The 16,547-nt window shown below is 31.5% G+C and overlaps 1 protein-coding gene and 1 long non-coding RNA gene across 2 annotated transcripts; one reads left to right on the top strand and one right to left on the bottom strand.

Annotated features, from left to right (window-relative positions):
- Window positions 1-684: 684 nt before the first annotated feature.
- LOC106467907 lies at window positions 685-4,661 on the top strand. Its single transcript, XR_001291363.2, has 3 exons — window positions 685-1,631; window positions 3,106-3,452; window positions 3,515-4,661. It is a non-coding gene; the product is annotated as an uncharacterized LOC106467907 (long non-coding RNA).
- Window positions 4,662-7,340: 2,679 nt separating this feature from the next.
- LOC111087875 lies at window positions 7,341-15,958 on the bottom strand. The gene is made up of 3 exons (XM_022396129.1): window positions 15,337-15,958; window positions 14,915-14,977; window positions 7,341-9,556 (listed from the first exon to the last, which is right to left on the bottom strand). Exons 1-3 carry the CDS (start codon window positions 15,542-15,544, stop codon window positions 9,438-9,440), a joined length of 390 nt encoding a protein of 129 aa, XP_022251837.1. The 5' UTR covers window positions 15,545-15,958; the 3' UTR covers window positions 7,341-9,437.
- Window positions 15,959-16,547: the final 589 nt, after the last annotated feature.

Below are 16,547 nucleotides of genomic sequence, written 5' to 3'. Positions count from 1 at the left end.
CGATTCCAAGTCTGTGTGGGTTCCGATTGGCCCACTTTTTCGCTATCTTCTATTTCCATCCAGTTTTTCTGGATCACTGGCCACGTTGGTATTCACGGGAAAGAGCTCGCTGACACCGCAGCTAAGTCCGTCTGCTCTGGTGCCATCACGGCCGTGCCTGTCCCATACATGGACTACGGTCCTGTCTTCAAGGCGCGGCTTCGTGCCAGTTGGCAGTCGACTTGGAAGTGAGCAACGCCATAATAAGCTTTTCCAGATCAAACCTTCTGTTGGCCTTAGGCCGTTTTGCTTCCGTAAGGATCGGAAGGAAGAAGTAGTTCTGCCAAGACTACGCATTGGTCATAGTTTTTTAACCCATTGTTTTCTTTTATCGGGTATTGACCCACCGATGTGTAGCCATTGTGACACTCAAGTCACAATAGCCCACATTTTACTGTCATGCCGTCGTTACAACCGTGAGCAGCGGCATCATTTTAGACACATTTTATCTAAAAGTTTACCCCTGACGCTGGACAGTGTCATTGGTAATGGCGACACTGTCCGATTAGATTGTATTTTTAATTTTTTACACACTATAGGTATTTTTAATTCAGTGTAAATCTTTTATCGACATGTATTGGTTTTAACTCGCTGTATTTTGACATTTTACATTAATTTCCTTTCTTTGTTTTTACCGGTTGTTTGGCGCAGATAGCCTTGCTGCTTTGTGCCATAAAACACCAATCAACCAACCAAACATCTAAGAAAGCTATGGTTTGGGAAAATATTAACTCAGGAGAGTACAAATATCAGTAATACTTTTATTCTCGGTGACTGTGTGTGGTAAGGAATGTTTTAAATGTATAATAATAATGTTCAGAAAGTTTTAAGACAGATGAGTATTAAAACACATTCATTTAGTTTTGAAAAACAATGGTGTGGATGTTTCAAATTTTTCCTTGTGTTTGAGTTTGCAGTTTTCATAAGTGGAAAACATTTTTATTTCAAGCTTTAACCCTATGTGCACAGCTGGAATTCAAGTGTGCATTTCATGACCTTTTACAGAGTACCATTCAACATGGTATTGCATATTTGATGTCAGAGTTATCAACTGTTCATTTAACCCTACATTGCTGATTTAATGGCATCTTGTTGTAGAAGGAGAGTAAATACCAGATACAGTATACAGGGATACTGAAAAAAATGTGTAAATATGCATTTCATAGGTTCTTGAGCCTTCCCTAATGTAATGTGCAAACTGTATGATAGGAAAAAGTAGTTTTATTCTTCACATGGACATTCAATTCACAGATACTTTGAGTGAAAAATACTTTAACATATCGGATATTTTCTGTACAACAGACTTGTACGTTTTACTAAAAGCTTGCAACATTTCATGAAGATAAATATATAGTAATTTTGGAACTTTAGTCGACATTACTTTTCCAAGCCTGTGCACAATGGGTTAATAAGTGTACTATTAATACAAAATGTTTAAAAAAATGGTGATAAGAATTGAACCACAAAGCCTGAAGGCCACATTAGATCATTATTTATAGTTTATTTAAGCAAATACTCTGATTCTATACAGTGAAATATCATCAATGGCCTGGAGTTGCAGTATTTCTTCAAAATGCCTTTATCTTCATGGGGTAAGTATAAAGCTTTTATTAATACAGGTGATAACCTAGCTAGATGTTCCTGTTTTAAATCTAAAGAAAAGTAAATATAAAATGTTCTCTTTTTTCAAGTATTTTATGATATTTCAAGATTTAGTTTTTTTAATCAAAGTTTCTTAAATATAAAGTTTCAAAAATAACATTTAAAGTTTATTCAGTTTCCTATGCTGAATCATGTTTTCTCTACATAATGATGCTGCTTCAGTAAAAGTTAATGGTTCATTATTCTTTTGCTGTGTATTTTAAAACTGCTCCTCAGGTTTAACAATCAATTGTGGAGTTTCACGGTTTTGCATTATACTTGAATGTAACTTTGGAAACTTATAGCTACTTTTTTATGTTTGTTGTGGAACACCAAAACAGGTATATACTATTGTAAAAGTTTCCCAGGTGAAACAATTCTAAGTATAAATAACCTTTTGTTTTATAAATCTTGTATATTTTGTTAAATAAGTTAATATATAACTGTTCTAAGCTGCTAATATTTGGTATTATTGTTCCTTTTTTTAAGTAAAGTAAACATTTTATTCCATGTATTAGTTATTTTTAAATGAATTTAAAAAAAAAGGGTGATATAGTTATTTATTAGGCTGGAGAGAGAGTTATAGTGGTATATCAAAAACCTGTATGTTTTGTCACTTTTGAAGATGTACACTGTTCATGTCCAGTGTCTTTTTCTAATTGATATGAAGTTTTATAAAAGAAAATTTAGAATAAAATAAAGGTCTTTACACTGTGTTTAGGACTTATATTTCTTTTATTAAGCCTAAATTGTTTCTTAATTATCTAGCAGATTTTTTCTTTTTCCCCAATTTGTATATACACTTTATAACTGACAATTTATTGTACAATTATCAATTTCCAAGAGTTAGATCAACTTGATGTATTTTGACATTTTGAAATTAATTTTTTTATGAGTTATGTCTAGATTGTGTACATGTTAAGATATAAGAAAAACAGAATAATCTGAATTATTTAATTGTTTCATTTTGAGTGTATGTTCTGATTAAGTATTATTTTATTACAAGTTACAGCTTTTACAGTAAGGAAGATTTAGTTTGAGAACAGATACAATGTTTCGATCACTCTAAAATACACAAGTGTACTGGAGAATGATTGTACCAGTGATTGAAATATCATACCTGTTCTAAAACTGAAACTTCCTCACTGTAAAAGCTGAAACTTGTAACAAAGTAATCTGAATTATTATTTTTTAATTTGTATACACTTTTGTTCATATTCTAAATATTTACATTATTTAAAAGACTGACAGAATTGCCTTTTGTTATTACAGTTCAGTGTTTTAAGGAATTTTTGTCGGATATGTTTGTTTACATTATTTACTTTAAGTATATTATTTTTAGTCTACAGTTTCCATTTTATGTTGATTTTTTAAATGCTATTAACCACTTTGGTTGAGCTAATCGTTTTTCTTTTTATTAACCAGGTCTTTGGCATTCAAATTTGGTCGAACAGAAGATTTGTGGGGTTGAGATGATATTTTGAGCTCTTGTATAAAGATCATAAGATTTATAAGTATGAGTATTAACTTTACTTATTATTGTGTATAATTTGTTTGTTAACATTCAGTTTGTATGGGAATTACATGTGACATATTATTAATAAATAATTTTAGTGAGATTACATCTTTTATACACAGCATCTGAAAATGATGCGAGTACACAAATCAAAGTTCAAGTTACACTAGTTTTGGTTTTGAGTCTTTTAAATTAATGAAAGGGATTTATACTGAATATGATGTCAGTACATAAGTTACACTAGTTTTGGTTTTGAGTCTTTTACTCACATCATATTCAATATAAATCCCTTTCATTAAAAACTAGTTTGGGTTTGAGTTTTTTAAAATTAATGAAAGGGATTTATACTGAATATGATATGAGTACTCAAGTTACACTAGTTTTGGTTTTGAGTTTTTTTATAAATTAATGAAATGGATTTATACTTTTCTAGTTTATTCTCCATATATTAAAATGGATCATTTTGAGAGATATGAAAATAATGATTTTTTCTCCCCCAACAATTTAATTTTAAATCTTATGTTTATATATATTATTATAATGTTTGTCATTAGTAAGAGAGTCAAAACATAAGAAAAAATGTATCACTGTTGCTTTTCAGCAACAGTTACAGTTGAGCGATTTTTGTTTACTTGAGATTTCACTTAGTGTTCAAACTAAATAATGGAAATAAGGTAAAATACTGTTAAAGAGTTTCAAACCACTTTTGCTTATTCATTCATATTCTACTGATTTGATTTTAGGAAGTTAAATATTTTATTAGGTCAGCATTATGATAAGGAAGATTGTGGTTTATTGATGACAAACATTATCCCACAGAGATTTAACAACCAATATATACTGGATAGGAAACTTTTATGAACTGTATCTACCTAATTGGTTATGGGCAAGGTTTCCATCTGCTGGTTCAGGTCTGTATCCAATCAAAATTTTGAGTTGTGAAGTGGAATATTGGAGGAAGGAGCTTAAGCTTTTATATTAACTTAGTGGTCAGTTATTATTTGTGGTTGTTGTATACTTTTCACACAACTTTTCAATTGCTGAAACTGTTTTAATTTATGTGTTTAACTGCCTACCATCTTCAAATATTTTCTGATGTTTGACTTTAATACCGCAAGTTTTTGTAATAAGTTTTATAGACTATGGTGTGACTTATTTAGGAATTTTTATCAAACTGATTTTTCATGTTTGACTTCTCAGAAATATAAACTATATAGATTTTTAAGTTTAGAAATATATCTAATGTTCATCTTCCATTGGAAAAAAAACAAACAAAAAACATACAGCATTTTTGTGCATGTATCTTTCATATTTGTAGCTGTTTCCAAAAATTGAATAGTACATAAGAGATTAATATTGGTACTTCGTATACTATTTAACATTTCAACTCAACTCAATATTTTCTGTGTCAAATATTTTGCACCAATATAGATTTATATTTAATAAATATAATGGTAAAAAAGAAGTTTGGAAGCTAATTTTCTGAAACAATTCATGTATTTCATGTCTTCATTCTAAATAATAGGAATCTACATTTCATACACTTCTGTGTCGTACACAAAATAAAAAAAATTAATATATGTATTGGTATGAAATAATGCACTGGGATTCACAAGAGTCAGCACAGTAGCTTTTGTCTAGTCTTCTTGATATAATTGAATAAATTTATTTTCTGACACATCCCTCTGTTCATCTAAAATGAGGATTTGTGATATTTTAAACTTAAATTACTTTTAAAGAATATAGCCTATTTATTTAACATGGTTACATTTCCAGGAGTTATATTTATTGTTGTGTTATTTAATGTTAACAAATCTGATCAAAATGAAACTAGTGAACTTTCCAACACTGGTTGTATTTGTATGTCTGAAAATTAACTTTTGACTTTGAAATTATGGTAGAAATTGTAATTCCAAGCACACTGAGCAGGCAGTGATGTAATTTGAAAATTAATTTTATTCTGGCAAGGTTCAAACATAGCTGTGTAAGAAATATTAAATTATCTAAGATAACATGTTATGATAAAAGAATAAGATCAAGGGAAGGAAGACACTAAGTTAAAGTATTTCAGATATTATTTTGATAATCTTGATTAGCTCTTTACAATTTTCACTTACTATCTATTTTGTACTCTTTCATAAAAAAAAAAAATGGTTTGACTTTCCAGCTAGATTAAAAACATTCAATTATTATTCTACTTTTGGTTTTGTAAGTTATATCTGTTTCTTAATTTGAGTTAATTTGTTATTAGAAATTGCACGTTATCAAGTATATTTATTAAAAATATCACAATGTGGTATAATAAAAACAATTAAAAGTATGTATTTCCTAAATAGTTTTTAATTTGTTTTAAGGAAATTTTGTATAGCCTTTCATATGGATGAAGCACAACTTGTAATGGCTTTTAGTTCAATATAACTTATTTTATCTTTTTCACAATAAAATGCTCTAAACAAACTTATAGAAGTTTTATTAACAGTAAGGTTTCCCTGTCACGTTAGGCCTATTAATAGCGTATGGATAAACATCAGTTTATATAAAATAATCACATCAAAAGGTTTATTTCTTTCCATAAAAAAAAGAATGAATTGTTCATTCTTGATAAAGAAAAAATTATAGTACATCAAAGATTTACATCAAATTTTACGTAACTGATTTCAAACATAGAATAACTTTTTGATTGACTACCTTTTTAACACTACAGCTTATAAAAAAAAATGCTTGAAAACAGGTACAGTTATTATTTAATTAATTGAATAAAATTAAGAACAAATTTCACTTATTTTTTTGCATTGTAAAAGTTACTAGAACATTTAATATTGTTTTTAAAATATTACTGGAAAGTAGAATTTAGTATAAAAAAATGTTCAAAGTGAGGTTATATGAACAATTTCCTCGACATTTTATGTTGGATGACGTTCAGGATTACATTCGTGTTCCACCTTCCGGAACAACGCTCAATTGAATATTAATATTTGGAAATTATCTTGTGAAAATACGTATGGTTGTAATATCTGAACGTACAGGTGTGTGTGTCTATACATATATATATATATATATATGTATGTGTGCAAAACCTTTGGTTTTTCTTTTTAGGTGGGTGTGTAGGGAGTATTAGTGTCGCTTTAACCGAAAAATATCGGTATTTTACTATAACATTCCTCCAAGAATGAAAATCAAATACGCAACGTTAGTTAGTTCCTCGGACTGAAAGACTGTTACCGGCTCATATTTATATATCCAGGTTTTTATCAATCAGAAATGCTTGAAAAATGAAAATAGCATAATTAAAATTTGATTGAACTATAGGTACATTTAATAGTAACCTTAGTGATAACTTTACGTCACATAAGACGTTAGATAATCTCTTCGAAATTACTACAATTACCATTACTTGAAGAGCGTATAAACTTTAAATACAGCTTAAAATTTTAACTCGCGTAATAATTTTTAAAATCTTAATATTTTTGGTAAAGTACTGAAGTAGTTGTATGTTAATTCAATAATGAAACAAAACGTTCTGAAAATGTGATCAGGATAGTTTGAAATTATATATCTTTAAGTTACGATGTCAAGTACAAAGCTACACGATGGGCTGTCTGTGTTGTGCCCACTAGGTGAATAGCTAAAAACAGGATTTCGATACCCGTAGTGGGTACGGCACAGATAACACTGTTGTGTGGCTTTGCGATTAACAAAAAACAAAACACTTCGTTCATTAAACGTAATGTTTTTTTTGTTTTTATTCACATGCGTGAAAACAAAATTATAGTGACAAAAGAGGCGCTATTAAACTTTATGCTTGAGATTTATTTCTACAAGTAAAAGTAATATTAGCGAGCGTTAGCCAAGAGATGTGACTTTTAAAAATGGTTAAATGATGACATATGAAATTCATCTTTGAATGATTGCAAGACCGTAAAAAATATATTTGTTGTATTTTTATTGCGTCACACATAACATAGGCTTAACTAAAGTATATCACGATTGCAGCTTGGTGATTTCGAGTAAATACAAATTCGCCACATCAAATGACAAATTTCAAGTTCATTTGGTGATACGGTTATCAATATTTAAAACGCTGTGTATTTTATCTACTGCTCTATTATCGATTTTTGAGGAAGAGTGGTAAAGGGCATTTGTCTTTAATGTGGATTGGTAAAATTTAGGGTTGCCTGTCCAAAGAACTGATGTGATAAGATAAACTAAAAGCAATTTGGGTAATACTTTATTACCTGTTTTAACACTAAAAACCGAGTTTCGATACCCGTGGTCGGCATATTACAGACAGCCCATTGTGTAGCTTTGTGCTTAACTACAAACGCATTTTATCGTTCCTGTAGAACACTCGTGGTTGACCTATCCTAAATAAACGCCACCATGATCCAGTCCTAACTATGCTTACATTTCGACACGTTTGCCCAATAAGAATTTACGTTTCTCGATTTTCTAAAAGGGCGTTTTTATGTCATGTTTTGTTTTCTATATTATTATTTTTTCGCGAAAAATTCATGGAAAAATTAACACTTAGTTTAATCTAAAGATAGGATGATTTTTTTAAGGCAAAGTTCTCGAGCGTCATGATAAAACTAGGGCCAGAAAAGTTGATAGTTTACTTAAAGACACATTTAAGTGGGACTGGTTGGAGAAAGAACTAGAAATGAGCATTGGTGTTGGGAGTAAACTAAATGGTGAAGTCAAAACTGGGAGAATTCATCAATGGTTGATTTACCAAGAAAAGCGTTATCCACGATAATCAACGAACTTATAAACTATGCATCATTGGATTCACGTACAATTTTGACACATTAACTACCAAAAACCACATGTGATTACCAAATGACAACATTTAGCTAACTTAGTGTAAGACATTAGGACATCATATATTAAATAAATAAATCGGAGGATAATGCGTCAGAAAGCTTCTAATTTGAAAAAGTTTCCGGGGGACACCCGTCCCCCGGTGACTCAACGGTATGTTTGAGAAATTTATACGCTTGAAACATAATCGAGTTTTGATACAGCGACGGGTAAAATACGGGCCAATGTGTAGACTTGTGTTTATCAACAAACAAACTAAAACATACCTTTGGTACCCAGAATTGAGCTCAATATATTTTGGATTTTTTTTTTCTTCACACTCATCCCTCGTTGTATATTAATGCTAAATATTGAAACAAGATATTTTTCGAAACTTATGTATAAAAACATTATAAAGGGGCAAAAAATTCCTTTAGTTGCTGAAACACTGCCTCAAGATATTAGGACTTGGATGAAGTCCCTTGAAATTGTTAAAGAAGCAAATTCTGTTTCCGGCTTTACATTTGGAAAAATGCGTTTGCTATATCAGTACATCTTGCAGAAAAATATTTTAAATAACTTTAATTAATTTATCTTGAATAAGTTTGTTGCAATCGATTCACGTGTTACATTTTACTTTAGTTGAAGCACATGTTTCTTTTACGAACAAACTCTTTATTGTGTTATCGATACGGTCGAACTGAAAATTCCATTGATATTTATAAAATATAAAGCACTTGGCACGTGTTGCTATTTGACATGTAGTGTTTTTATAATCGTCATAATATATTTACAGATATTTATGAAGATATATACACATGGTGTATAATAGACTTCTATGGTAAAACAGGCTTGTTTCTTGTACAAATATTACCAGAACGCATAAATGATAACACAGTTACCATAAAAACGTATACAACAAATTTAAAATCCTTTGGTTTCAACATTAAAGGTTTCCTGTGAGTTACTTTTTCTGAAATGGTACACGTTAGATTCTACAAATTTATAGTAAATAACGTAATATTAAAGTTACATCAATGGAAACCTCAAGATATTTACGTCAAAAGCGAGAGCCCAGGATTCATCAAGTAACACCAATAAATTTAATACTATTATTTAAATGTTGGAAAACAGTGATAACTTCTTTGATCATCAAACTACTAGAGAGGTTTGAAGGTGTCATTTTTGTTGTGAATCTAGATGGATTAGTTACGCAAAAATCACATCTTCATTCTAAATAATAATAAAAAAAACGAAGTTTACCAGATGATTTGCATAGTCCTGTTTTTACATAAGTTGACACTGATTTGTGGTAATAAGAAAAAACTAACAAGATGCCCCAAGGTCGCCTCGAATAATAAATGATACACAAATTATCATTCGCATTGAGTTAAATTGAACGTGTTGTCGAAAGTTGTCACATTTAAAGCAACCAAAAATATTATATCTTGCTAGTCCCCGTTAGCTTTAAGAGTTGTTCAATAGAGACATTTCTAGCTTCAATTTCATCCAACATAGCATCACGTTCTTGCAGGAGAGGCACCAGTTCTTCAGATTTAGCTAAAAGAAAGAATTTTAAATTAATAATATGTATAAAAAATGCATATCGTGCTTTGACATTGTTTTGATTAAACTACAAAAATCGAGTATCATAACTGCAATAAATATACAAACTTGTACAGAAATTAATGATGAAAATTACGTGTCAGAAAATTCAATCCAGTATTTTTTGCCGCGGCATAGTGGCTCATAGAATGGTTCTGAGTTTATTTTTCAAGTACAAACTTTAGCTCATAAATCTATCTTTTGACCAATTTGAGAGCTAATTAGAGTCGCGGCTATTGAGGTTTCCATCTTGTTTTAGTCAGATCTCAGTTTTCAGCATGGCTGGTTACTTATACTCAAAAAAATATTATCACGTAAACAAAACATCGGTTGGCCAACTTAAGTCACATGAAACTCATAAAGTTGGATGTTAATTGAAATTCGAAGGCCTGGTGGTTAAGGCGTTCGACTCGCAATCTAAAGGTCGCGGGTTCGAATCCTCGTCATCGAACATGCTTGCCCAAGCAGCCATGGGGACGTTGACGGTCAATCCTACTATTCGTTGGTAAAAGAGTAGCCCAAAAGTGGGCGGTAGGTAGTGTTGATTAGATGCTAAATTAGGGATGGCTAGCGCAGGTAACCCTCGTGTAGCTTTGTGCGAAATTCAAACAAACTAATTAAATTTTGTATGAGCTAATTCAAACTTCATGTCATTATGACTACTTGTTACAAGATGACCTCTTTTTGTCTATCAGAAATCGCAAATGTTCTAACCACTTTTAAGCTGAAAACTCTCAGGCACCTTAGTTTTAGAGCAAGCTAATGTGCATTTCTTCTAATATAAGAATCACAATCCAATTAGTTGATCTGCAAGTTTTTTAATACAAACTGAAACTAACACCAAGTAATAATGCAAGGTCAATAAACAGTAGTTTCCAGACTACCAATAACTATAGTCAGACCAGTTCAGATGCTAATTTCTTAGTTTAATTTCAAAAAATAACTCATGAAGCTATGTTATGTAAAACGTATAGCTTCTATCTTAATTAAAACAATTTTAACTGCATATGTGTGTAGGTTATTCTATTTTTCCAAAGTATAACACTATCACTAACCACATTTAACTAAGGGAGATCGAACCCAGCATGTTGGCGTTGTAAGTCCCTATACTTACCGCCGACCCACCAGCAGCTCATCGATAAGTTTAAAGGCTTATAACGCTAAAAGCTGGGTTTCGATACTAGTAGTGGGCATAGTACAAATAGCCCATTGTGTAAACAAACCCACCGAAAAACCGTTCAGAGGGAAGGAAACTGCTGGAAAATAAAGTACCTAATAGTGTAACTAGGAAAAGCAAAAGATGGAGAATCAATAGGAATTTTCTTCTACCTTCTGTGAGGCAGCTGGTTTCCACGTGATTGTCACTCAGTGTTCAACTCAGTACTGTGCGATATAACAAACGTTAAAGGTCAGTAGCAGTGGTATTTGCGTCTTTCCAACACATGCGCATTTAAGTAACTTGTTTCAGAAAAGACACGTATCGGGAAGAAAAGATGCGAAAATTAATTAATCATGCACAAATCAGCAACAAATAATAAACAAGAAATGATGACTTCGGGTTGTTGGTAACGCGACAGCGTAGAAGCTGTGATCAGCACACGCTTGACTACAACGTTATGTTAAAGAAGTAATTGAGACAAAGTTTTTAAAGAAATGAATGAAACACTACATCATCAAATTTAGATACTGGCAGTTAAGTGATAACTGGAATAAAAGTTTGCAAGATGATAATAAGAACACTCAAAGCTAGAACTGATATTTTCAATAAACAAAACAAAAATGATTTTGCTTATCACGACTTTTCTGTGTGATATATTATAAGCACTACCCGGTGCGTATTATACGTGTATTTTATACACCCCCCCCCTTGTATTATAAGCACTTTCCAAGTTATTATTACACGTATAATCTACATTCCATAATTTTTATTTCATACGTTCACAATCCGCTGATGTGGCCACCATTCTTCTTTTAGTATTACTGTACAAAAAGTTTTATGCCATAATATTGAATGTAAACTGATTAGATAATGGTTATTTAAAAATAACATAACACATGCAATGAATAACTACGTGACTTTAGTCATCTCTGTATTCTCTAGGAACTTAGGAAGACACTGAGAGTACAATTTCTGGTACCAGCATACTAAATCTGGGGCCTGATATCATACCACTAAGTTCTATTGCTAATGCCTTTGGAAGTCGTGGCAATGTAACTGCTCCGAACCTCTTGAAATCAGACAAGACACATCAGGATACATTTAGACATCACTGGTATTTATCATTTTAAGACTACGTGAACCTCCAACTATTTACATGTCTGATGTACAGCTCATAGCCTGGCACAGTTGATACCAATGAACTGTGCAAAGAAACGGGAAGTTGACCTCACCAAACACCTCTTTGTGCTGACTGTCTCTACGAACATTGCTTCAAAATTCACCAGACATCTCAGATACATCTGTTTATGGCTGGAAAAGTGAATTGATTGGTAAGAAGACAGATTTCAGAAAAGACTGAAGCTATTGTTTGCAAAGGGACTAAGTCTTATGAGTCATGTGCATGCTCCATCAATTGTCTTATATGTATGAACTTGTGCAAATTGCAAACATATAGCAACCAGTCAGGCAATAATAACGTTGATGATAGTGCAGATGTCAGGCAGGTGGAAGATGTCATAGACAATGATCCTGATGACGACTGACAACAAGTATTCATTGACTGTATGACATTATGTTTCATATTTTATTTCCAGGAGTAATGGAAGTGTTTCATCGCTGATATACGTGTGTAAAATGATCATATGATATGAGTACTTTGTAATAATGTGTTTGAACTTTATAACAACAAAGATAATAATGACAGTGCTTTTGCTTTATATTCGAGTCAAAACATTTGCAAAATAAAAAAAAAAACGTGTTCTCTAGTTAAAACAAATTTTGTTGTATCAAATAGCTTATATATAAATAGTTTTCCGACCACTGCTGTGTTTGTTATCTCCCAGCCGGTTCGAATAGCTTTGGATTGAGCGAAACGCGTCGTCGGTAATGGATATGACAAATATAACGTGGTTGGAATAATATTATTATACACTCTTCTAATTCTTGAAAACACCTGAGGAACTAGATAAAGAACGTAGTGTTTAAAATGTAATAAGCCTAATACGAATGTCTTATGAGAAGTATAATTGTAATCACAACTGGTTTGTTTGATTTTTTAGTGTAAAGCTACAGAATGGCTACATTTGTTCTATTCACCACGGTTAAGAAACAAACAAATAAAAAGCACTGATGAAATGATTTGAAACTTCAGAATTACTTTTGGCACATTATGTAGCTTCAGTAACAAAGCATATTTATTTTATATGTGATATTTGTCTAAATTTCATTATGATATGTTTTAAGTAACAATTTAAAATGCTTAGTTTTCTTCTAGATTATAATTAGTGATTTTGTGTCTTCCTACGTTTTTTTAAACAGATATTTTATTTTATAAAACTAAATTGTATCTTTGTTTCAGTTTGAAAAACAAAGCAAGCAATTTCACAGTGTTTACAATAACTGGCATACGATAAAAATAATTTTTTACCATACCAAGATTATAAGAAAGCTGACTTTTTGAAATTGTTAATGAATAGAGGGTTCATTAATATATGAAATAAGTTTTTAACTCGTTTTATATTTATTTTAGATATCTTTTCGGAAATCTTCTTGGTCCGTTCAAGCAGTTATTTAGGTCGATATGACCTAACACACACAAAAAAAAAGAAAAAAAAAGAAGCCTAACACAACAGCCTCGGAACCGAAATGAAATTTGACATGATCAAGTGCAAAACAAATTAAGTGGGTCAATATTAGTAGTCGAAGTTATTTACAAGCACCATTTATTTTAGGAAAATGGCATCGAAGCTAAGTTTTCATCACTTTGTTCCGACATCTATTCGCCTCACATCTCCGCTGAAATGGAAATGTTATTTATGGTGTTTTTGAGTCTTTTTAAATCATCATATAGTAACCTAAATTAATGTAGGTGTGTGAATAATATTATGGCATTCCGAATAATTTATTATTCGATATTATATAGCGAACCAACTGTTTAATTGTTATATTACACATTTCTCTTCTCCAAAAGTAAAAATTAATAGCATAATCTGTGACGTAGAGACCTAATGCATTATTTGATTCGCCGTTCCTTCCCTCTGTTGTGGACTTCGGCTTTGAAAGCCTTTGCATATTAAAAATTCATCAGCATAGCATTGAAATAGATATCGTTATTAGTTTGCTGACCCAAGCTATGCAGATGAGCCTTGAATAAGCGAAACTGCAGTCCACAGCAGATGAAATGTCGAATCAAAGAATATATTAAGCGTCTACATCACAGATTATACTTTTAATTTTTATCTTTAGAGAAATTAAATCTGTAATATAATCATGGAACTATTTTTGCTTTTACAGTTGCAAAGAACAAAAAGAAGGGTTTTCATTAAGTGTTTAAATCACTAGCCTGTGACTTCTCAGAGTTGATAAATAGGCAATTAACTCACAATATATCAACTGAGCTTGCTAAAACACCACATTTGATCATTTCGTATGACTAGCCCTGATGAAGCCGAAATGGCGATACGTTGGCTGAATTTTTTTTTTTTTATTATGTGAAGAGTAAAAGTCGTTTTTTCTATTAATATTATTATCAAAATCCCTTACGTATGCATTATAAATGTTGAAAAAAACAATAAAATACTCGATTTTGACTTCCAACGACAGTGCATGGTGATAGCAACCGAATCTAGAATGCTAATTACTGGTAGCTAGAATATCTGAAAAATCTTGGCAGTATGATAAAAATATAACAGGTTTTAATTAATGTATCTTCAATATACATAGGTATATTGTCATGAAGAAGTTCTGTTCTGATTTTGATGTGTAACGCCTATGATCATGCCTTAACGGAGGAATAAGATTATCCTAGATATTGTAAAATTTGAACATATGTGTGCTGAAACTAGTGTCGTGTGTCTGACAGAGTAAGTCAGCATATGACAGACTCCTCGATGACTCAGTGTTAAGTCTGAGGGCTTATAACGCTAAAAATCGGGTTTCGATATTCGCGGTGGACAGAGAGCACAGATAGCCCATTGTGTTTCCTTGTTTTTAACAACAAACAAACAAAAAATATATGGAAGCTGGTCACAAATATGTGGTTGAGAAAGAAAGAAAGTGACAGGAAACAATACGAAATAGCTCACGTTATGGCCCAGATAGAACTTTCTAGCGAACATTAAGCCTTCTATAGCATACTTCAAAATAATACTTACCTTCTATCATTGCAGACAAATTTGTTACCACTAACTTCAGTTCCTCTTTCGAAAGCCTTTCCACTGGGAAGAATAAAAGTAATGCATTACACTATCTTTAACACAGTCTTACAATGAAGTTGTATACATATTACAAACGAATTTGAATGTTTTTTTAAAGTACATGACTGCATTCTTACTCCAACACTTCACACATTAATCTTTCTTTATTTGTTCACCTTGCGACTAATCAGTATAACTATAATGTTATTTCCCGAGTCGTTAGAAATACATGTAAATTCACTACAATGTCGTTAGTACTACTACAAATACTTTTCGTTTATTGACTATTCCAAAAAAAAACGTATTTCGCGAAAAAGGTAAGTTATTTAACTTCAAAGTTTATTGATGCTTTGCAATTATGATACAACATCAATACTTACATTCTTCTCTTTTGTATATATGCAGGCCCTTAACAGCAATCCAGTGTTCTGATGTTGACGCTTCTTTTACTATCGATCCAGTGCGTGAAAATGCTAAGTTTGTCGTACATGATGAAATACTTCGTTGTGGTAGGTTAGCTGTACCATTCTTACAAACACTTTGAGTTAGGCCTATGTGTTTGTTGTTGCTACTGACAGCTTCGTACATATTATTATTTGGATAAGACCTAATTTCCTAGAGTACGTGTTTCAGGCAGAACTATCTGAAAACATGGAAAAACCCATCATAGAAGAAATTGCGAATTTTTACGCTTGGGTTACGGTTTTTCTTTCTTTGGTGTGCGTCACGTTGTGCTCACACTAATTCTTGAAATATTCGGTTATGCGAAAATTGTATGTAACACACTAACTGATTCATAGAAAGACGGCTCGACTGGCGTCTTTACGCACTGTAACCTTAATATCACTAAACCTTCTTGTTCCACTAAATAAAAAAAAAACATTAGGAGACTTAAACCTAACGTTTATAAAACGGATCTTCCACAGAACATATGTGTAAACAACAGATAAGTTGAGACAACAGCGTAACAGCAAGTATACGCATACTCAACAGGTGTGAGAAAAACGACAAATGGACTGAACCAATCGCCATCGCGCTACGTTGAAGATAACGGATAATACAGAGTTAGAAACGAACGCGAAAAATAATAAATATATATTTTCAATATGATTATATTATTAAGCATTAATCAAAAAATATATTGCATATTTTGAAAACACATCGCAATATAAAAGTACTGAAACACTTTAATTTCGTGAGTCAACATTAGTCGATTATATACACTAAAATAACTATATTAATTAGGTATAGTAGATTTGAGTATAATGAAAAAATTCGTTGAACTCACGCCTATGTGAGTGTCATTTCCAGTTTATTCGTAAATATTTTTTGTTTGTTTTTTAATCAACCAAGATAGATTCATAATATGAAATGTACTATACCAGTTGGAGATAAGCGTGGCTTAAGGTAAACTAGGCTGGTGTAATTTTAATTAATACCGTAATAGTTCCAGCATATATCATCTCCTGTTGATTCTTATGTCATAATTAAAAAAAAACTATTTTAGGCTTTGATCACTTTGAAATATTCCAGACTTCAATATAATGACATCATCATTATATATAATGACAAAAATAGTGTCCCGAAAGTT

This window comes from Limulus polyphemus, unplaced genomic scaffold, assembly GCF_000517525.1.
Source record: "Limulus polyphemus unplaced genomic scaffold, Limulus_polyphemus-2.1.2 Scaffold2790, whole genome shotgun sequence".
NCBI lineage: Eukaryota > Metazoa > Arthropoda > Merostomata > Xiphosura > Limulidae > Limulus > Limulus polyphemus.
This window is presented reverse-complemented; position numbering and strand designations above follow the sequence as displayed.

Bases quoted from the DNA above. Each gene is read 5' to 3' on its own strand.
- LOC111087875 (XM_022396129.1), bottom strand. From the start codon at position 15,544: ATGTACGAAGCTGTCAGTAGCAACAACAAACACATAGGCCTAACTCAA. The intron at 14,978-15,336 runs GTAAGTATTGAT...TATTCTTCCCAG, and splicing joins TATATACAAAAGAGAAGAAT to TGGAAAGGCTTTCGAAAGAG. The intron at 9,557-14,914 runs GTAAGTATTATT...TCTTTCTTTTAG, and splicing joins TTTGTCTGCAATGATAGAAG to CTAAATCTGAAGAACTGGTG.